The sequence below is a fragment of the Staurois parvus genome, unplaced genomic scaffold, assembly GCF_062004578.1.
Source record: "Staurois parvus isolate SC_StPar_1 unplaced genomic scaffold, SC_StPar_1.0 ptg000153l, whole genome shotgun sequence".
In the NCBI taxonomy this organism is placed as follows: Eukaryota; Metazoa; Chordata; class Amphibia; order Anura; family Ranidae; genus Staurois; species Staurois parvus.
Window position 1 is genome coordinate 13,737,889 of NW_028317949.1, and position 22,860 is coordinate 13,760,748.

A 22,860-nucleotide genomic window follows, 5' to 3' on the forward strand; every position below is an offset into this window, starting at 1 on the left:
AGGACTTTTTGGGTGTTTTATTTTCTATTAAAGGACTTGTCAAAATTTCCTATTTTCAATTTCTTTTTGCATGGGGACCCTATTAACCTCTACATGAAGTCTATCTAACTGAAGAGAATTCCTTGTTGTTTCTTTATAAACAGAAGGAAGCAGTCAGGACTATCATTTACTGACAATTCTAAACTGCATTTTTCTTGGTAAAAAGTTAGTTTTGCTGTAGTAAGTTGTATATAATGTAGATATGCACTACTTCACAGGCAGGTTAAGAGCATCCCCCAGGCATGTTATATAAAGGAATTTTGCATTTTTTAATGTTGCCATTTAGGAATTATTAAAATGTGTGTTCTCCTCCAAATGAAATTTAAGAAAAAAAGTTTTTTCCTGTATATGTTTCCTAAGGCAGTACCCAGCCATCTATGCCATATGTTTAAGCAATCAGTAATGGCTATTTTTTAGGCTGATAGGTAAGAGATTGCCAGATTCATCTCCCACTGACTTCAGGGTAGTTTGGATTCAACACTCAAACTTCAGTACAGTTCAGTTAACCCACCTAGAACCCAATCCAGATATGTTCGGCTCATCCCTAATGTTGTCCTACAGCTACATTTTCACTTGAATGTAATATTAGCTGTTTTGCCGTCATTCATTGCATATAGGATTTTTATGATAAAACATCCAGAATTTAACCAATATTAATGAAACAAGCTTTTATAAAAACCATACCATACCATGGTTACTGTATCAATCTGAAGGAAATAAACATTGGTCTATAAACACAATTGTGTTAGCTAACTTACTGGATTACAGGTTTTGATGACATGCTTATGCTATGCTCCAAAACTTGGGAATTCACTTCCAAAGTACACCAGATAGTCATCTCTCTAAACTCATTCAAATCAAATCTAAAAACGTTTTCTCTTTAGACAAGCTTTCATGTAATTGTCCCTTTTTTCCTTTATTTTATCCTGTGTATTTTGTGTGTTTACCTTGTAAAGCGCTTTGAGAAGCTACCTTTAAAGGCTGTATGTAAAATAAAGTTTATTATTATTATCACTATTATTACTATTATTATAATTATTATTATGATGTATTCTTACCGTAGGTTTCTTTATTTCATGGCATAGTGAAAAATGCCTCTTGCATAATAATAGCTCTATTTTTTTTTATTTATGAACATGTGAAAATAGAAATACAGAGCACATACTGTACCTTTCCCACATATTGGTAATCCAATCCAGTGTACTCCTCTAACAAAAAGAATTGATTCCACATCCAACCACGTTTATGTCTGCTAAGTAGTTTTCCATCATTCACAGAAAAATGCTGCAGAATTTGCTGGGGTTGACCATCTGAAGTCCTCTTAAAGTAGAGCTCAGAATCACAAGGGTTTGGTTTAGAAATCCACAGAAGCAATATTAGTGCTGAGCAAAGTAACATAGTTCCAGTGTTCCCACACACTCGAGGTGAAAAAAATGTGAAATATTATGGTTAATTTAAGAATTTCCTTACAAGTTGAGATTATCCTTATATGATGCCTTCATCTTTCTCTCTCTCATGTTTTCAAATCTGAATGAAATTAAAAAGAGGATTGATTAATATCTCTAACAATGCAAAATAATTCATCCTAAACACGAACCATTTAAAAAATTCTACATAGTGTATACATTTATCATTTCATTGAATTGAATTAATTCTTAGATGGGATGCAGCCAGGGGCGGACTGACAACTCATGGGGCTCCTGGGTAATAGGGGATCATGGGGCCCTTGTGTCCTCACCCACACTCAAACCACACCACAAAAACCTATGAAAGGTACCAGGGACATCTCATGGGGCCCCCTACTGACTCCGGGCCCTCGGGCAGTGCCCGAGTTCCCCAATGGTCAGTCCGCCCCTGGATGAAGCAGTACACCAAAACCAGCATCGACTCTAGGACCGACACATGCTTGCTTCAACCTCTCCATTCATCTTGTTTAAAAAAAAAAACCCTCAACAGGAATAAACTTACCAAGTTATCAGATCTTTCAATGTAAAACTGACAAGCAAGTTTTTTTATGTAGAAATAAAGAAATGTAAAATTATGTTTGAAGGAGCAATGGATTTTATATATATATATATATATATATATATATATATACACATATACACATATACACACACACACACAGTATATATACACATATATATATTTCAATCAATCAGACACTCTGGTCCAGCCACCACGTAATTTTGAAACTTCATAGATGACCCATATTTCAGAGCCTGTTGTCAAACTTCTTTCTTTATATGCAATAGTGAAACTAACACAGTGATGCAAGGTCTGCAGACTTAAAAGGCAAGCTATCTTTCTCAAGGCTATAATAAAGTGAACTTAATTGCTTAGTACTGTCAAAACATAGTAAAGCTGAAAAAGACTGCAAGCGTTAGCAGTTGGCAAGCATTTTTTCATTCAAGAATAAAAAAATTTCTTAAAAAAAATTAAACCATGGTCTCTTCAATACTCCGTTGACAATGATAAACAACAGTACTGCTCTGCTTTCTATTTTGGAAAAAATACTTGTGCTATCACATTATCCTGTGTATTATTGTTAATTGTTCCATTGGTATGTTACTCTGTTCTCCCTTGTTTAGCTAGACACCACCTACTTCCACATGTTTCACAGTTAGTTTTGTTTTTCCACAGCAGAGACAGGACTAACAAAAGTCTTCTTACACTTGAACTTATCTGAAGTACAACTATGTTGGTTTCAACTTCTGTGTCTTATTGGGGTGTTAAATTGCCTACCAAATTATAAGCTGGCCATACTGTCCACACATCTTCAATCTCAGGAAGTACTGTATATCATTGCATACATTTGCATTTCAAACAAAACAATAGTTTTAGAATCAAATAATGTTCAGTGCATATCAGTGTTAACTAGAAATAAATGATTGATTGGCACAAATGCTGTTTGGAAATGCATTAACCACTTGCCTACTGGGCACTTTTACCCTCTTCCTGCCCGGGCCAATTTTTAGCTTTCAGCACTGTTGCACTTTGAATTACAATTGTGCAGTCATGCAACACTGTAACCATATGAAAGTTTTATAATTTTTTTTCAAATAGAGCTTTCTTTTGGTGGTATTTAATTGCCATGGGTTTTTATTATTTGCACTATAAACAAAAAAACAGCAAAACATTTGAAAAAAGATGTTCTTTGTTTCTATTATAACATTTTTCACTGACTGGTGGCACCGACTGGCGCCACTGATGGGCAGCACTGCAGACCACTGCTGGGTGGCACTGCTGGGCACTGTTGGGTGTCACTGCTGGGCTCCGATGGGCGCCACTGATGGGCACTGATGGACACCACTGATGGGAACTTTTGGGGCTGCAATGATAATCAGGGCACTGATAATCAGTGTCTGGATTACCAGTGTAGATGTCCTCTGTGACACTTGCCACTTATCGGCAATACGTTCATCATGTGACAGTGTGAGGAAAGTGCAACTTTATTTATTTTGTGTTCCAAATGACACAGCTGATCATGTGGAAAATAGCCGCTGTGATTGGCCTTTTACCTTGTCATGTGATCAGCTGTGTCCATAGGACACAGCGATTATAGACAGTGCCTAGTGTGTGCCGCTGGGGGCACATGAAGGTCTCATTTTGTTAAGATGTCATATGACATCCTCCCAGAACTGGACAACAGGGCTGTAGCCGTCATTGTTGTAAAGTGGTTAATTACTCCCTCTATAGTATCTTTAAGTTATATAGGGTATGAGAAGTCAGTGCCCACCCACCCTTCATGATAGAAAAGACTCTCCAAAACAAACCACTTTAAACAAAAGGCCACGGTAGAAATGCAATATGAATAATATACAAGGCATGAACATACCCCTAACAAACCACATCATACCTAGCCTTACTTCATGCCTTGTCATTTAGTGAAAACATAGACTCTCACAAAATGGCATATAGAAACCACAATCATGTATGGTTGCCAGTCAAGAAGATAAAACATGCCAACTGGATAAAGTTCATAAATGTGGTGTAAAATTGACAATTTAGGAAAGCATTACATTTTTTTTCTATTCAGCATGGCCATCTCCCGATGACCATCACAATATCAGCACTGCCAGTTTAACTGTTGGGGCCCGGGGTCAGTAGGGGGCCCCATGAGATGCCCCCGGTACCTTTTTCATAGGCTTTTTTGAGTTTGGGCAAGGACACAGGGGCACCATGATCCCCTATTGCCCGGGGACTCCATGAGCTTTCAGTCCGCTCCTGTGTATAAGCAATGTTTTTTTCTACCTGGTCTGCATGCCACTGTGTAAGGACCACACCAAGGCCATAGTCTGAAGCATCAGTAGTAACAATAGTAGGTAGAGAAGGATCCAACAATGCTGATGCTGAGGTGTTTATGGTGAGTTATTTAACTGTTTCAAAGTTGTTCTGGAAAGTCTCTGACCAAATCAAGTTTGCATTTCCATGTAGTAATGCACTCAATGGCTCTACAACTGAGCAATAATTGGTAATACCTTCAGAACATTATGAAGTATTACCTAGGAAAGCACATAAGACCTGAAAATCAGATGCAGCAGATGCTTGTATCACTGGTTTTACATGCTCAGTATCAGGCAATAGTTTCACTTGTAATATAATATGACCAGCCGAGTGTCTACAGCAGCATTTCGAAAGAAAGAACATGCTCTCATGGGTAATGAATGCAATAATGTCCATACTTTCCTTATCCTGCAAAACCTGATTATATGCAATTTAAAGATCCAGGGTAGAAAACAAATGAGTTTTCTGACTCCTCAAAATGCTTCCACAAAATATGGTGGTGATGCTAGCTTAAAGAGTTAATTGCTTTCGCTTTCAGGCTTCTGACACCTAGATTGTGGTCCCACCAGCTGAGTGTGCAGGGTGAAGCTGAGAGTGGCATTGTTATGTAAGTGACAGCATAGTTTGACATTGACCAGTATTTTGTCACAAGTTGGTGAGAAGAGCAGGGGTCACGCACCATCACACTGAGGTCTTCTACAGGCCTAAATCCCAAGGGGGGCTTGAGCCTTCTCTAGACAACTAAGTACTATTATGTGGTTCAGATAGCTCAACATACTCTTTTCCACTCCACAAGCAAACCACTGTGGGTCTCATGGAAGGTTTATGTCTTCTTCCTCCCAGGTGTTCACAATTTATTCTGTCTGCCACAAGGAAAGAAGGCATAGATTTAAAATCCTATAACAACTCAATCACGCTGTGTATAGGACATGGTTATGTCTAAGAAAAAACGCATTTACGATTAGTTTGCTAGGCAATCCAATGTTTTCTGCAAAATTCAATAATCAGTTAGCTTTCTTGTGGTGGGCTAAATGTAACCTTACAAAAAGGTGTAATCTCTCCTCCTCAATACTTGGAAAAAAAAAGCATCCAACCTTGAAAACATTATTGATATCTTCAACTCAAACATTTTCTTTCTTCTCTTGATGTCCCACCTGAAACATCTATAAATTCTACTTAATTTGAAAAATAGTGTGACTCAGATTCCCTCATGCCAGGCATGATATCCTGTCTATACTTACAACTCCCCACATCTTCAATGGTCTCCAACCCTGCCTATACATTGAAAAGAAAGAGAGACTTGCATAAAGGCATTTATCAAAAATACTGGAACCCTATTTTGATAGCTACTTCTAAAAACTCTTACCCTGGTGGTATCTAGTACCATATCAAATCTCAAAAGTGCTGACATACCCTTCAACTTGTTTCAGAGGATATTCATTACAAGGTACATATGCCCACATAGCATGGAAATGTCCTTTAGTCCCGGTTCTTTTGCAAATGAAATGATAAGAACAGCTTTGGTTAAGTACTTAACAAAAATTTAGTTTGAAGCCCTCCTCTGCAAACCACCTGTGGCCTGTAGTAGATGTTAATCTAAACTTGTAATCCACATTGTTGCAAAGGGTCTGGGAGAAAATCCCTAAAACATGTGCAGTCTTCTTAGTGTGTCATAACAGGAAATAGGGAAATAATTATAAAGTACTACACAGTTTTGCAACTGTAAATAGGGACATCTACAAGCAAAAGGTATGAACACTACATAAACTATGGCAGTAATCCCTACATTGGAGTCCCCAGCCAATGACAGAATGGTTGAGCCCTTCATTGCCCACCCATAACTGAAATGTAATATTATTTGCATGTTGAAATGATTTTCATTCAGACAGTTTGAGAGTTATTTGGATAAATTCTAATGTAATACATGTGAAAGAGTTAAATTTATGTAATTGAAATATTGCCTGTTATCTACACTGAGCTTTTGTTTAAATTTATCAGTTCGTTTTTATTAATACAACGATGGATATTCACTCTAGTGAATTGTGTTTCTCATTGCATACACTAATACCATCCTGTGCCATTCTAAAGTCTTTTAATGAGAATGAATATTCATCAGTGGTAATCAAACAAATAATAATAATAAGCAAGGTCTTTAGAGAGTATTACCAATATGCGCTGGATTTATGCCTCAGTTGACAACTGCACTGGTTCAAGAAACATTTTAAATTATGTTAAACGAAAAAGAACATAGACTACACCCATTCCTCTCTTAATTATACCATACTACGTGTATCAAATATATAATTTTTTTTCTCTTTAAATGTGCATACTGAACCATGAAACTAATGTAGTTTACATAACTGGTTAAATGTTATGATGAAAAGCTCACACCCTGCAGTGTATATATTGTTTGCACACCCTTTTTAGAATGTTTAAAATGTTAATTGTTTTTGCTACATTAATGCATAAAACAGTCCATTGGCAAAATGTCATACAACACGTACAAAAGTCTAAAAAAGTCATTAAGAGTGATGAAATTCAGAACTTCAAAAAGTTAATAACTGAACTTCATGGTCATAACTATGACAGATAAGTTTGTAGAGAAGTCATTGAGGATATGAAGTAGAGTACAACATCCCTAAAGCGAAGGAGGTGGATCTCTGCCATTTGGGGATGTGTGAGCCACTTCAGACCAAGGAAATTAGTCAACAGCAAAATGAATGGAGTATATCATCATTACACTGAAGGAAAAAGTGCATCCATTAGTCCAGAAGCTGAGCATAGGGTACTCATGGATTTCCAACATGACCATTATCTAAAACATAATGGTAATTTTGCTCTTTAGTGGCTGCAAGAAAAAAAAGTGAAGGTTCCAGAGTGTCCATTACAATCTCCTGACCTCAATATCATTGAGTCACGTTGGGGAGATGATTGGACATGCAGTTCATGACAAACATTTAAAGAACTTATGAGACCTAGAGGCTTTTTGCTCAGAAGAATGGTCAGCTTTACAACATGAAACAAATAGGACCTTATTCACAGTTATCGCAAAAGACCGCATTATTATTATACAGTATTTATAAAGCGCCAATAGTTCACTCAGTGCTGTACATTACAAAGGGGGACAGAACATGTGACAGAACAATACCAATACAATGCAAAACATGAGGGGATTGAGGGCCCTGCTCTTTCGAGCTTACAATCTATCATTGATGCTAAAGGAGGAAATACACAATATAAAGAAATAAAGGTTTGATAACTTTTGAACAGATCTATTTAATTATATAGCTTTGTAGCTAAGGTTTTTAATGATCCTGTGATACCTGGTTGTTTAATAAGAATTATATTAAAAATAAATACGATTTGTCTTGTTTGATTACTCATATTCTCTTAAAAAATGGTACACAAGTTGCATCTAAAGGGGGAGAGAGAGAGAGAGAGAGAGAGAGAGAGAGAGAGAGAGAGAGACAGAGAGAGAGAGAGAGAAGCAGAGAGACAGAGAGAGAAGCAGAGAGAGAGAGAGAGAGAGAGAGAGAGATTACAGCCACCTATAAATGTACGGCTTTGAATGGCAGAATTAGAACACGTAAATATAATTTGATGTTTGGCCATAAGCTATAGTATGTTTGGTTGAGTTTGTTATTCTGGCAGAAATCATGGTTTCTAAATTTTTGTGATTCCAGTTTGTAGAAGAGTGTGCTTAAAGTGATGAGCAAACTATGCAAAGTTCAATTTGCTGCATGTTCAACAAGCATGTTCGAAAGTTCCCAAATACTGAACATAGCATTGAACTTCATTCAAGTCTATGAGCCCTGAATCCTATTATTTTTTCTCACCTTTTTCAAGGCTAATGTGTAAGCTTTTATTCAAAGAAAGGCATACATAGCTGGGCACTGCCACGTGGGAAAATCAATGCAAAAAATAAACAACTGCTCAGAGGGGAGTGGGATTTGTATTTCACTTATTAAGCAAAAATTAAAAATAAATACACAAATCTTTTAAATAACATGCTTTAGGGATGTATTAAACCTGCACATGTGGATGCAATACAATGTACTCCTTTAAAAGTGTCATTGTTTGTGTACAAATAGCAGGTGGGATCTGATAATTAGCAGTCTAGCACTACCACCTCTAAATAACAGATCCCCATTTGGACTTTGGGTGTAAAGAAGCTATTAAGGATCTTTGGTGACATCACTGATTACCAACGGTCATGACCATGACCATACGTAATCATGTAAGGGGCCTGGATAGCTGGAGCTTTTGATATTTCCGTGCTGGCCCTTTAAAAGAAAAAAGAAACACAACATGGGATCTCCAAAAAGATTAATAAAAGTCCCTTATCCAGGCAACCTGGTAGTGAGCATGTGCCCCCCCTAAAGCATACCAGGTCACATGCCTTCATGCAGCAAAGTCTCCCCACCTTGCAAGACACCTTGTATACATTTTGAGAGGACAGGGGTCTTCATCTTCCAAAAAGGTATATGGGTGCCTGTGTGGAGATGCTTATCAAAATCTGAAAGCCCTCTTTAGAACAAGGGGGGCAACAGATATCTGACCCTCTCCCCTACTGCTAAGTGAATGAGTACAGAGTACATAGTTCCCCCCACGACTTTCACTTTTACTTACTTTACAGTAAGTCCTTTACTGAAAAAAAAGTGATGTCCCATGAAATGTGTCCAGTGTGTAGTCCAGTGAGGTAGATTCATGTGAGTCATAATAAGAAATGCCTGACAATGTTGATCTGTCACCACAGCGACCTACCATTATTGATACTCCACCACAAAATTACTTGTTTATATACAGAAGCTGGCAGAGATGATGGGTGATGTCATTGACCAAATATGTCATACAGGGGTGGACTGACAACTCATGGGGCCCCCGGGCAATAGGGGATCATGGGGCCCCTGTGTCCTTGCCCAAACTCAAAAAAGCCTATGAAAAAGGTACCAGGGGCATCTCATGGGACCCCTTACTGGCCCCGGGCCCTCGGACAGTGCCCGAGTTTCCAAATGGTCAGTCCGCCCCTGATGTCATAACATGGTGGGAGTGCGACCTGCTACAACCCTTCTGGTGTCTAGTCTTTGAGGTATACAATCGGATCTATGGTGAGTCCTTGGCCTTATCACCAGAGATTGCTCTCCTCTCTATATTACCGGGTTCGCTGGCAGCGCAGAAGAAATGTTTATTGCGTTTCTTTTTATCTGCGGCTTGCCAAATTATATCCATCTTCTGGAATACAACCACCCCCCCACCTCTTCCTATGTGGGTTTCTGCACTTAATGATATCATGCGTATGGAAGAGATGCTGGCATTTGCCAAGGATACTTATGATAAACACAAATTACTTTGGTTGGTCTGGCTCCATTTCTCTTCCTCTCCGAACCTTTGAGGGTTGTTGGCTCCATAGTGTTCTAATAGTGTTGGCCTGGGTTTATCCGGCCATGGTCCTATGATTGTCAGGTTGGCCCTATTGCCCACATCTGTCTACAGCCCATTGGGTCACACGACTAGGCCCAGGCGCTGCGTTGCTGTGATCCTGCCCCTTGCCTTCTCCGCCTCCTGACCCCTCTCATTTCTAGTCTTTTTTGTCTCTAATACTAGGTTACACCCCCCTTTTTTTTTCTTTTTTTCTCTTTTCTTTTCCAAACTTCTATACCACTCCTTTTAGTTTTGTTCTTTATATTGTATTGTACAGAGGTACCTTACAATGTTTTCTATATCTCATCCAGGGATAGCTCCCTGAGAATTATGTTCCAGATATTTCTGTACCAATTGCTATTGATCCGTTAATTTATCCAATGAGTATAATTATACGCAACTATTCCCCTGGGTCATTTCCTTGCTCGAGATTTATTTGTGTTTGTTTATTTGTATGTATCACTTATATTTCTCTGTTGCGTTCTGTAAAATTACCACAAAAACTGTAATAAAGACAAATTTGCCTTTAAATGAGATAAATGTCTTCTGCTGACATGAGGTTGCTGTTCATTGATCAAAAAAGTATTTTGTATGTATGTTCAGACTTTATTACACTGTTTGTAGAGCAATGTACTAAATGTTATTACTAGATTCTAGACAGAATGTGATTGAAAAAAAAAACCTGATACCTTTTGGGCATATAATAAGTGGCAGTTTAATTTCTTCGAATGTCTGAAACATGCAGTTGAAATTAAATGGAATGAAGACATAACTACCGTAACAACAAAACAAAAATGTAATGATTTTTTCTTTTTTTCATCTTTTGCCTTACACGTCGATCTATCAGAAGTAATTCTATAAAATAAATAAATAGATGAGGGAACTTCTAAGATGTTTTAAAAGCTTTTATATGTATTTCTCATCAGTATTGTGAACATTCCTACCATTAATTATTGCAGTTTAATCCATGTTTTCTGGATTTTAAAGTGAGGTTGGCAATAGTATCCAGCAAAGATAGAAATGTGATCACTTCTGTACAGAGCTCCCAGCTAATTAATACAATTGCTCACCAGTGCACCAGCCCTGCCAATTCTTGATTGGGAGTACTAATTTTAGCATCACTATCTCAGTTGCAGGCATCAAATCACTGCATGAATACTTCTACAGTAGTAGGGAGGAAGGGAGAAAGCTAGTGTATGAGCTAGGAGCTAAAAAAAGGGAAGGTTATGTTCTTGCCTTATTCTATTTTCAGGTACATTCAGATATACAGTATGTCTTAAAGTGGTAGTAAAGTTTAAAAAAAAAGAAAATTCTCCTTGCAAGGTAAAGGCATAAAATGCTAGTATGCATCGAATACCAGCATAATATGAAAGACTTTGAACCAAAGTCCTCCAGTGGCATGCTGTCACCTCTGCAGAGGCTTCCATCTTCACCTGGGTTCCCAGGCTGTAGCTACTTAAATGGCCAAGCTGCAATAAAATCCCTCCCATGCATGCGTGTGGGAATCATGGTCACCGCACAAAGCTCTGAAGGAATGGCACAGGTATACTGTTCCTGCAGAGCACCTGTACCAATAATGTCACCGGCTGCTGCTCACTAGATTATCTCCTAAATGGTACATGTTTAGGAGATATCAATTTTACCTACAGGTAAGATTTATTATAAGCTTACTTGTAGGTAAAAATCAAAAAACAAAATTGAGTTTAATCACCACTTTATAGCCTAAATGAGACCTGCAGTCTGCTCTCTTGACTGCTCTGGTATTTCCACATTGGCAAGACCACATCTTTTTTTATGAGTGTGTTTTTGTGAACTGCCTGTGAACTATATGTTTAAAGGGTGCAATAACAGTGGACATCTGACCATTCTGCACTACATATTGATGCATCTATAGTATTCAGCACTTCCTACACAGAAAGGGTTTGGCTGTCCATTTGAATGTTAGGTATTTTGGCATTTTTTCACTTGTATTCAAAAGAGCCAAGCTCTTCCAGGATTCTGAAGCATGCATCTTTAGGCCACTTTAGGACCAGCTAACACACATTTATGTAGCCATCTTAAAGTGGCTATACCAGGATGATGCCCACAGCTATAGGCATCATCCCAGTATTGTTTTTTTTTCTGAAGCCAATTCTGTTTTGTGTAAAAGCAATCCTAGTGGCTAATCAGCTGCTAGATTGCTTTTGTATATGGTGGAAGGGGATCCCCCTTGATCAGTGTAGCTCATCAGTGCAGCCAATAGTGCCCATCTGTGCTGGCTTTCAGTGCCCATCAGTGATGCCTGTCAGTGCCACCTATCAGTGCCGCATACCAGTGCTCATCAGTACTACATATCAGTGCAGCTTCATCAGTCCTTCCTCATCAATGCCCATCAGTGCAGTCTCATCAGTGCACATCAGTGAAGGACAAAAATCACTTATTTGCAAAACTTTTATGATAGAAACTAAGAAAATTTTTTTTTGTTTTCAAAAATTTTCATCTTTTTTTGTTTGTTTAGCAAACAATAAAAACCCCAGTGGTGATTAAATGCCACCAAAAGAAAGCTCTATTTGTCTCAAAAAAATGATTAAAATTTAGTTTAGGTACAGTGTTGCATGACCACGCAATTGTGCGACAGCGCTGAAAGTTGAAAATTGGCCTGGGCAGGAAGAGGGTAAAACTGCCTGGTAGGCAAGTGGATAAAGCATTGCATGTTAGTTATCTATTTACATGAAATAACATAGTCTTTTATATTTTACTATACAATTGGGTATTATATTGTGTTTTTGTGCAATCAAATAATTAAACTGTATGTATAAAAAAAAAAAAAAGCGAATATTGTGTGAGATAAAGAAATGCAAAACTCACCATTTTATTCTCTAGGACCTCTGCTTAAGAAATATGCAATGTTTGTGGTTTCTAAGTGATTTTCTAGCAAACAAAATGTGTCAGAATAGGCTGGGTCTTCAAGTGGTTAAAGCATAAACATTTACCCAGATTTCTGGTGAATGCAAAAGCAGGACAATAACATGCCTGTATATTGCTTAATTGACTGGTTAGAAAACAGACTTCCTATTCCCTCTTGCATGCACCAAATCCACACATTATAATGCAGAGTTCACAATGACCAGCAATCCCAACTGCTCTGAGTGATGGCCAACACATACATTTCAGATGTATATACATACAGAAAGGTGCTAGTAATACATTCAAATAATTCATATTAGAAAAGAAGATATTACATAAATGAATAAATCTATTTATTATATTATTATTATTTATATTCTATTACTTGATCTATATGATAAAAACAGTTGTGAGTTATAAAATGCAATGTATATATTGCCAAAACACGTTTAGGAAGTGTTAAATCACTGTCAGTGTATTTTTCGCTGTCTGTGTCCCATTGTGGAATTTTTTTTCCACTTTCTATCTCTGCAATTCAAGTGGAATTGACCTCTTAAGCCGGATTGAAATTTGTCAGGTTCAGCAGGGACCAGCCAAATTTTGATCAATGTATGGGCACCCTAGTTGTACACAAGTCAATCTATCGATCAACTTGTGTACAACCAGCCTGTCAAGTTCTTCCTGAATGATTAGTGTCACTGGCTACAACCTGCAACACTAATCATTGTATTCTACTGCAGGGAAGACTCCCCATGCTCCCTGCTGGCAAAACAAAACAGCACTGTGGGAGGGACTGTGTTGGAAAATCAAGCAATTTTCTTTCTTTCCCCCATGGTGGAAGGAAATAAAACTGCATTATCTATGGCTTGTCTTAGACAAATCGTTCCCATTTAAAGATTCACATCCACCTCCTGTTCTGGTGACAGCTGTAAAATATTGGATTTCCTATCAATTTCTGCCTTTGTGAGAATGATTACAAGGACAAATAGAGATGGTGAACATACTTAGTGATAACACATAAAACATTAAAAAGGAAGAAAAAAAAAAAAAAAAAAGATATGGGGTTTACATATACTTTATTAAAAATTATATGACATAAAATTGCATTGGATATGCTATTTAAATCTAGATAGTGTCCAAAACATAACAGAAATAGGGAAGATTTTTATAGACATGTGATTCAGGCCTTATTTGAATCAGTTCACTCATATTATAGTTGTCAAAAGTTATTTCATTCCATATGAGTAGCCCAATAACCTGAACAACTCTGGTATGGGAGCAGGATTGAAACAAGGAAAAGCGCAAAGCTCAGGGCTATTTCAAAGTTGTTAAGGATACAAAGGTTAAAAGTCCAGATGTACAGATGCAGGGGAATACTAAGAACAAAAAGCATGTACCAAAGGCCCTTATTACATGAAATCTCTGGGTATCTCCTATTTTATACACTCTTTTCCCCTATAAAAAATTTAAGAGTGGCAGAAAAATATCAAAACAAGCCTACAAGTCAATCAATAATTCCTTAATATTAAAATACAATGCTAAATTTCCAAATGGGACAAGTTGTTAACTCATACATAGTATATAAAATATCTTTTACACCATTTTATAAATTGCTTATCATGCACCTGGCTTTTACATAACCATTTTGCTTATAACCACATGTAAATGGGTCACGAAATGCTGTAGCACTTGTAGAGCAATTTATACCAGTGCATAATCAGAACAACAGGCACTTGAATAGCATCAATTGCCCATGATTGAAAGATTGAAATTTGCACTAAGGCAGTGATTTACTAAAACATATAAGAGCTGCATTGAACCAGTGGACCTTTGCTTGCTTGAAAGACCAAATCAATTGAAGGAGAAATAATATATACATATCACAACAACATCAACGTACACAAGAAAAGTTATTCACTTATTTACAAGTAATAGCTTTACTAAAACTCAATTGTTATAATTTTGGCTTCATTTTTTTCACATAAAAAACACAGTAAAATCCCAACTAAACAAATAAATACAGTATGTTACATAGTAATCCACTCTGAGCATATTTCACATTTGCATCATAGTTAATCAAAATAGAAAGACATTACATTACAGTTTCATTAAACAAGAATGCTAACCTGGTCTTTCTGCATCAAAGAAACATTAGACTTCTTATTTTACACTGATTGACACAAAGTTGCTCTCTGCCATGAACAAGTGGCCAAGAGATCATCCCAGCCTGATTTCTGATTTCTATTCTTACATACTCTCTTGAAGGGTATTAGTAATCATGGTGTGAAAGGCATAGGCTAATTACATCATGAAACTCATAGAGCACAATAAGTATGGTGATAGTGACAGTACAGCAGTTAAGGTGGTTGTAACCCCCTTAACTGCTGTACTGCTTAACTGTAACCCCCTTAACTCCCTCCTCACTGGCCTACCCAAGTGCAGGCTCTCCCCGCTCCAGACCATCCTGAACTCAGCTGCCAGACTCATCCACCTCACCACCCGCTCCACCTCTGCCACCCCCCTCTGCCTCTCCCTCCACTGGCTCCCGATTGCCCAACGCATCAAATTTAAACTCCTTACCCTTACCTACAAAGCCGTTCACAACACTGCCCCTGACTACCTCACCAATCTGATCACCAGGTACCACCCTACCCGTACCCTTCGCTCCTCACAGGACCTCCTTCTATCCTGCTCCCTGGTCTCCTCCTCCCATGCACGACTGCAGGACTTCTCCAGGTCCTCCCCCATCCTCTGGAACTCACTGCCCCAATCCATCAGACTGTCGCCTTCTCTATTCACATTCAGGCGCTCCCTCAAAACCCATCTCTTCAGGGAAGCCTACCCCACCCCCACCTAACGGCCATCCTCCCTCATTCCTCCTACCACTTCATCCCCCCCAGCCACTTCCTACTGTACCTTTACCCCCTCCCTCCTAGATTGTAAGCTCGTAAGAGTAGGGCCCTCTTACCCCTCGTACGCTGTCTGTCTTTGTTGTACTGTGCCACGTATTGTCCCCCCCTATTGTACAGCGCTGAGCAAACCCTTTGGCGCTATATAAACTCGTAGTAATAATAATAATAATAATAATAATAACCCTAAAAAGAAAAAAAAAAACCTTCTTTGAAGCATGAAAAATACCACAGTGCTTCTGTAGTGTACTTTGCCTCATTCTATGCTGTAAAATACCTTGTTGATCCTGCCAGCTCCTGTGTTCCCCTGTGTGTACTGGCTATGGTATTTTTGGCTGCTGATCTATGATACCATAGTCAGTTTACGTGCCTCCGTCATCCCTTTGTGTGCTTGTGGGAGTCTCTCCCCCTCCCTCCCTGTCATTTCTTTGTGTGAGAACCCATCTCTGCCCCACTCCACCCCTGTCCTGCAACTATTTCCCGCAACTGTAAAGTAAAATTTACAGATAACTGGAATTCTTTCTATGGTATTAAGCGGGGCGGAATGACAACTCATGGGGCTCCCGGGCAATAGGGGATAATGGGGCCCCTGTGTCTTTGCCCAAACTCAAAATAGCCTATGAAAAAGGTACCAGGGGCATCTCATGGGGCCCCCTACTGACCCCGGGCCCTCGGGCAGTGCCGGAGTTTCCAAATGGTCAGTCCGCCCCTGGTATGAAGATATAAAATACTGTGTGTCTGTTTTAAAAAAAAATTATAATCCTAAATATGGCTGTGCGGTCACAGGACCTCCCTCTGCTGGCCGGCTGACATCAGAGAGGAAACTCAGCCCCTCCCTCAGCTATCCTTAGATCGGGGAAAGCAGAGCTGTGCAAAAGGGTGGTTAGGATTATAATTTTTAAAAAACATACACACAGTCCTTTATATCTTCATACCACAGAGGGGATGCAATTTATTTGTAAATCCTACTTTACAACCACTTTAATCTTGAAGGTCAGTAGACCCACACACCAAATATATGCATATAGTAAAATCACCAAAATAATAATCTTTTTCTATTTCAATGGTTTTTATTAATTTTTAAACAGTATAAAAGAGAGGCAATAAAACACGCCCACGCAGGGGCTATCAATTGCACAGATAAAAAAAAATGCAAATTAAAAAAAAAAAAAAGGAAAAACGGTGCTCTAATGCCAACAGGGCAAAAGGAACCAAAATAATCTTTTTAAAGTAGATTCTATTGATAACACGAACTTGATATTTAAGGGAGCCCTTCATGATATGTTATTAACTTAGTTAAGGAATAGTCAGGCAGGAAGGAGGATATTTTGTTGAAGGGTTTTTTTTAGAACTATTAGAATGAATAATGATCAAAGATCTATGTTAGTTCATTAAACGGGGTATTTACACATTGCTACATCTACAAAACAGTATACACATCACTATTTTTAGAAAATTCAGCTCTGCTGTAGTAATGTTTCTATTTCATTTATCATAGATATATCTGGAAACTTAAAGGATAAGTTGACCATTGTAACATATTTAGAGTATAACATGTTACAATACAGCACCTGCCCGCACACCCCTCACCCCAACCCCCCATGACAACAGGAAAGGGATCTTCTCCCTGCACCTGCTGTCATTCATGAAAAGAGTTCTGTGAATTAATGAACTGCAAGTACTGTCAGCCCTTGAGGCAGCCAGTTTGTTGTTTTCAATGAACTGCGAGGGCACTGGTGAACACTCTCATAGTTCATTGACTCTTCCTGGACTTCAGTAACTGTCTGCCAGTATGGGAGGTATGAGCAGAGAACTGACTGAGAGTCTGGAGGAGCTTGACATTGCACACACGATTTACTGATTGCTAATGCAATGCATTAAAGGCTGCAGTGTAAAAAATACAACAAATAAACAAAAAGATGTGCATTTATTTATTTTAAAGGTGAACTTATCTTTTAACTGTGTATAGTAAAGAAACAGGCAACATCTTACTTCAGTTTAGAAAAAAGTGACCTGAAGAATGCAATTAAAGAATTTGACATTTTGAAAAAAAAAATCCTCAGTATGAAAAGGCATCTTTTTTTTTTTTTTACACATACAGCCAGGGGCGGACTGAGAATTCATGGGGCCCCCAGGCAATAGGGGAACATGGGACACCTGTGTCCTTGCCCAAACTCAAAAAAGCCTATGAAAAAGGTACCAGGGGCATCTCAAGGGGGGCCCCTACTGACCCCAGGCCATGCCTGAGTTTCCAAATGGTCAATCCACCTCTGCATACAGCAATTGCCTAGACCTTCCACCACAAGCTACTCCCAGCAATGCAAGAGCATAAGTTAGGGGATGTGTTTTCTGAGCAAGTAGTGGACCGAGTCTTGGCATCATTGGGAAACTGCTTCAATGTTCTATGTGTCCTGTGCTGCTTATGTCTTCTGGTGCCCTGTCAGAGACCTGGCCATTGGGATATCAGTAGATTCTACTGGGAAAGTGCCATAGCGGCAGATTATGTAAAAGGAATGGAATCTGGATCATAAACAAATATTCCATAGTGCATTTGATATTGTATACTGTATAATATGGTCACCCTGCTCACTGTCTTTCAAATCAATTTCTCTTTAACTGGGTCAGGCAATGATCTTAGAGTGTATTTTCAAGGTCGGCATTTATGATTTTTTTACTGCAGCAAAAACATTATTTATGCATTAGCAGAACAAAGATAAACCATGTGAAAACTGTGGAATTTAGCTATCACATATTCTTATCCTAGGATAGAAAATTGACACTAGAGCCCATTGCTTACTTCAGAGTATGGGGGTGATTTACTAAAGACAAATAGCCTGTTAATTTTGCAGGGGAACTTTCGCATGGCAAGATAACTTTCCCTTAGCCAGTTGTATCTACAAACATGTTTCTGGCTGTGTCAGTATAGTGATGAGTTTGTTTTTCTGTTCATGTTTCTGGCTGCATCACTGATGTACTGATTTTGTCTCTGAAGACATGTTTCTGGTCAGTACAGCACTGATTACTTCTCTGTAGACCTGTTTCTGGATGTTTCAGTACAGTACTGATTTTAGTGTCAGTGGACTTCTTCTGTTATGTCAGTATGACACTGATTAATTATCTGTGTATATATTTCTGGGGTGTAAATATGACACCGATTGTGTCTGCAGTTCAGATTTTTATTACAATCAACTAATATTTAATCCATCCTATGCTTGTGATTAATTTTATGTTTATGTAGTGCCGCACATGTGCTGATTGTATTCCTGGGAAGTGGGAGGGACAAGTCCAAAGCAGTTTTTAGATGTTAAGGGAGGCCTAATATACAGTAGTTGGCTCAGGGGAAAAGAAAGCAATAAATCCAGTTTTGTTCATACACGGTATAATTGTAAAAAAAAAATAAGTAAATTAAAAATATGAATGAAAATTAGGCATTCTCAGGTGTCATCATTTAACTTTCAATGCCCTTGAAATTGTCCTGGGCACCCCTAACACTCATAGCAATCTGTTATAATGCTAGGAAGAAGAATTTAGAGCTTCCATACAAGTGGTTACTGAACCCACATACTATCAGGTCTGGTATGCATGTCTACACCTTTCAGAGTATGCATATATCTTCAGTAACAATTTTACAAAGCAGTGATATAATGTCAGGGAAGGCTCAGAAACCAAATAAATCTTGCTCGCGGCAGCACAGTGGGTGTGCATGCATGAGCAGATGCATGCTCATGCACAGACGAGTACAAGGATGTGCATTGGCGCCAGGTGGGCTATTTAAACTGTTCTAGGTCCTGATGTAACCACATATTGGTCTATACATTTCTGTTAACCTGCTATCTGTTCTGATCTTCTGTTGCCTTCCCAATCTGCTCTGACTATGCATGTATTACACATGCACCGACCCCTGGCTTGCTTCTAGACCATGTCTCTGTCTGCTCCCACTGCCTACTTGCCTTACCATTGCCAACCCTGGTCTAGACTATGACCATTCTTCTGCTTGCCACCTTGTACCAGATCCACCTGCCAGTTCCTGACCCAGCTTGCCTGACCCTGCTTTCATCTGTACTCTGGCACCATCAGTCTGCTAAGCATCTGTTGCCTACTGCCAGTGATCAGACACACTTGCTTCTGGTACCTCATATCTGTCAGTCACTCATGCCACTCCAGGCTCTCATGCCCCCTTTTCACTCAGGGGTATTGAGCAGAAGGTGTAAGAGAACACCTTACTCTCCATGCCAGGCTCCATCACCAGGTACATGACAGTAACAAATGGCCATGTCAGAGCATGAAATAGCGGCCTCTCCACATGAAGAGACTCATCAGGATGTTGCCGCATTGGCCCAGGTTGTCAAAAGCCTTCAGGAGGGGTATACACAACTCGAGATGCATCTCCAAGCCCTACCTGCATCCATAACCTCTGTAACCACAACCTCCACAGTCTCTTCAACTCCTGCTTCCCAGGCATCTGCTCCTGTCCTTCCTACAGTCATGATGCTTCCACCTGAACCGAGGGTTCCCACCCCTGACAGATTTTCTTGAGACCGGGCTAAGTTTTGTGCATTCCGCAATGCATGTTAACTGTATTTTGCACTCATTTGCACACTCGTGCATGTACACATGCTGTCTACCTGCCTTACTGTTGCCAACCCAAGCCTGGACTCCATTTCTTGGATACCATTCTTCTGCCTGCTACTCTATCAGGGGTACTGAGCAGGAGGTGTAAGAGAATGCCTTACTCTCCAGATCTGTAGTATCTCGCATAAATTATATTTCCTATGAGAATATGCCAGGATCCCATGGAACCAATTATGGTGTAGGTATACAAATAGAAATATCTCGTCATCAGATTACTCTGTACACAATGCTCAAAACAGGACAGTATGAGGTGCAACCTAGTGGCATCGGATGGGCCCGAAACATGATATCCCAAAGGTGTTCTATTGGATTTGGGTCAGGTGAGCGTGAAGACCATTCAATGGTATCAATTCCTTCCTCCTCCAGGAACTGCCTGCATACTCTTGCCACATGAGACCAGAAATTGTCATGCACCAGGAGGATCCTAGGACCCACTACACCTTTGTAGCGTCTGATAATGGGTCCAAGGATTTCATTTGAATACCTAATGGCAGTCAGGGAGCCATTGTCTAGCCTGTAGAAATCTGTGCGTCTCTCCATGGATATGCCTCCCCAGACCATCAATGACCCATTACCAAAACTGTCATGCTGAATGATGTTATAGGCAGCATAACATTCTCCACGGCTTATCCAGACCCTTTCACATCTATCACATGTACTCAAGGTGAACCTGCTCTCAACTGTTAAAAGCACAGGGCACTAGTAGTGGACCTGCCAATTCTGATGTTCAATAACAAATGTTAATTGAGCTCTGTGGTGCTGGGCAGTAAGCACAGGGCTCACTAGAGGATGTTGGGCCCTCAGGCCACCCTCATGAAGGGTGTTTCTGATTGTTTGGTCAGAGCCATTCGCACCAGGGGCCTGCTGGAGGTCATTTTGTAGGGCTCTGGCAGTGCCCTTCCTGTTCCTCCTTGCACAAAGGAGAAGATACCTGTCCTGCTGATGGGTTAAAGACCTTCTATGGCCCTGTCCTGCTCTCCTAGAGTAACTACCTGTCTCTTGGAATCTCCTACATGCTCTTGAAGCTGTACTGGAAGACACAGCAAACCTTCTGGCAATGGCATGTATTGATGTTCCATCCTGGCGGAGTTGGACTGCCTGTGCAACCTCTGTAAGGTCCAGGTATCACCCCATGCTACCAGTCGTGACACTGACCCTAGCCAAATGCAAAACTAGTGAAAAACAGTCAGAAAAGGTGAGTAGGGAAAAAAAATGTCAGTGGCCTATATTTGTAAAACCATTCCTGTTTTGGGAGTCGCCTCATTGTTGGCCATCTAGGGCACCTGTTGTTAATTTGTTTTATATATATATATATATATATATATATATATATATATATATATATATATATATATATATATAGATAGAGTGAAGGAAATAAGTATTTGATCCCCTGCTGATTTTGAATGTTTGCCCACTCACAAAGAAATGATCAGTCTAAAAATCGAATTGAGTAGCAACACAAAATGTAAAAGAAATGCATGTCTAACAAATTATGCACTGATTTGCATGTTCATTCAAATAAATATTTGACCCCCTATCATTCAGCAGGATTTTTGGCTACCAGGTGTCTTTCACACAGGTAACAAGCTGAGATTAGAAGCAGTCTCTTAAAGGGAGTGCTGCTAATCTCATTATGTTTCCTGTATAAAAGACACCTGTCCACAGGAGCAATCAAACAATCAGATTCCACACTCTTCACCTTGGCAAAGACCAAAGAGCTGTTCAATGATGTCAGGGATAAGATTGTATACCTACACAAGGCTGGACTGGGTTATCAAACTATCGCCAAGCAGCTTGGTGAGCAGGCGACAACAGTTGGTGCAATAATTTGCAAATGGAAGAAACACAAAACAACTGTCAGTCACCCCCGGTCTGTTGCACCATGCGAGATCTCACCTTGTGGAGTGTCAACTATCATGAGAACAGTAAGGAATCATCCCAGAACTACACGTGAGGATCTTGTCAATGATCTTCAGGCAGCTGGGACCACAGTCACCAAGAAAACAATTGGTAACACACTACGCCAACAAGAATTGAAATCCTGCAGTGCCCACAAGTGCCTCTGCTCAAGAAAGCACATGTCCAGGCCCATCTAAATTTTGCCACTGAACATCTGAATGATGCAGAGGACTGGTTGAAAGTGTTGTAGTCAGATGAGACCAAAATCAAGCTCTTTGGCATCAACTCAACTCGCCGTGTTTGGAGGAGGAGGAATGCTGCCTATGACCCCAAGAACACCATCCCAACTGTCAAACATGGTGGTGGAAACATTCTGCTTTGGGGGTGTTTTTCTGATAAGGGGACAGGACAACTGCACCGCATCAAAGGAACGATGAATGGGGCAATGTACCATCAAATCTTGGGTGAGGACCTTCTTCCCTCAGCCAGGGCATTGACACTGGGTCATGGAGGGGTGTTCCAGCATAACAATGACCAAAAACACACGGCCAAGGCAACAAAGGAGTGGTTCAAGACTAAGCACATTAAGGTCCTGGAGTGGCCTAGCCAGTCTCCAGACCTTAATCCAATTGAAAATCTGTGGAGGGAGCTGAAAGTTCAAGTCGCCAAACGTCAGCCACCAAACCTTAATGACTTTGAGAGGATCTGCCAAGATGAGTGGGCTAAATCCCTCCTGAGATGTGTGCAAACCTGGTGGCCAACTACAGGAAAGTCTGACCTCTGA

At 39.6% G+C, this 22,860-nt stretch overlaps 1 protein-coding gene across 1 annotated transcript in view; it reads right to left on the reverse strand.

The window, feature by feature from the left end:
• The window catches only part of LOC149463730 (cadherin-10-like), a 590,257-nt gene that overhangs the window by 360,497 nt on the left and 206,900 nt on the right, over nt 1–22,860 (reverse strand). Inside the window, exon 2 of the mRNA XM_089674841.1 lies at nt 1,210–1,566. Within this exon, the coding sequence (XP_089530967.1) occupies nt 1,210–1,437 (228 nt within the window). The 5' untranslated portion in view covers nt 1,438–1,566. The remainder of the gene's footprint in view (nt 1–1,209; nt 1,567–22,860) is intronic.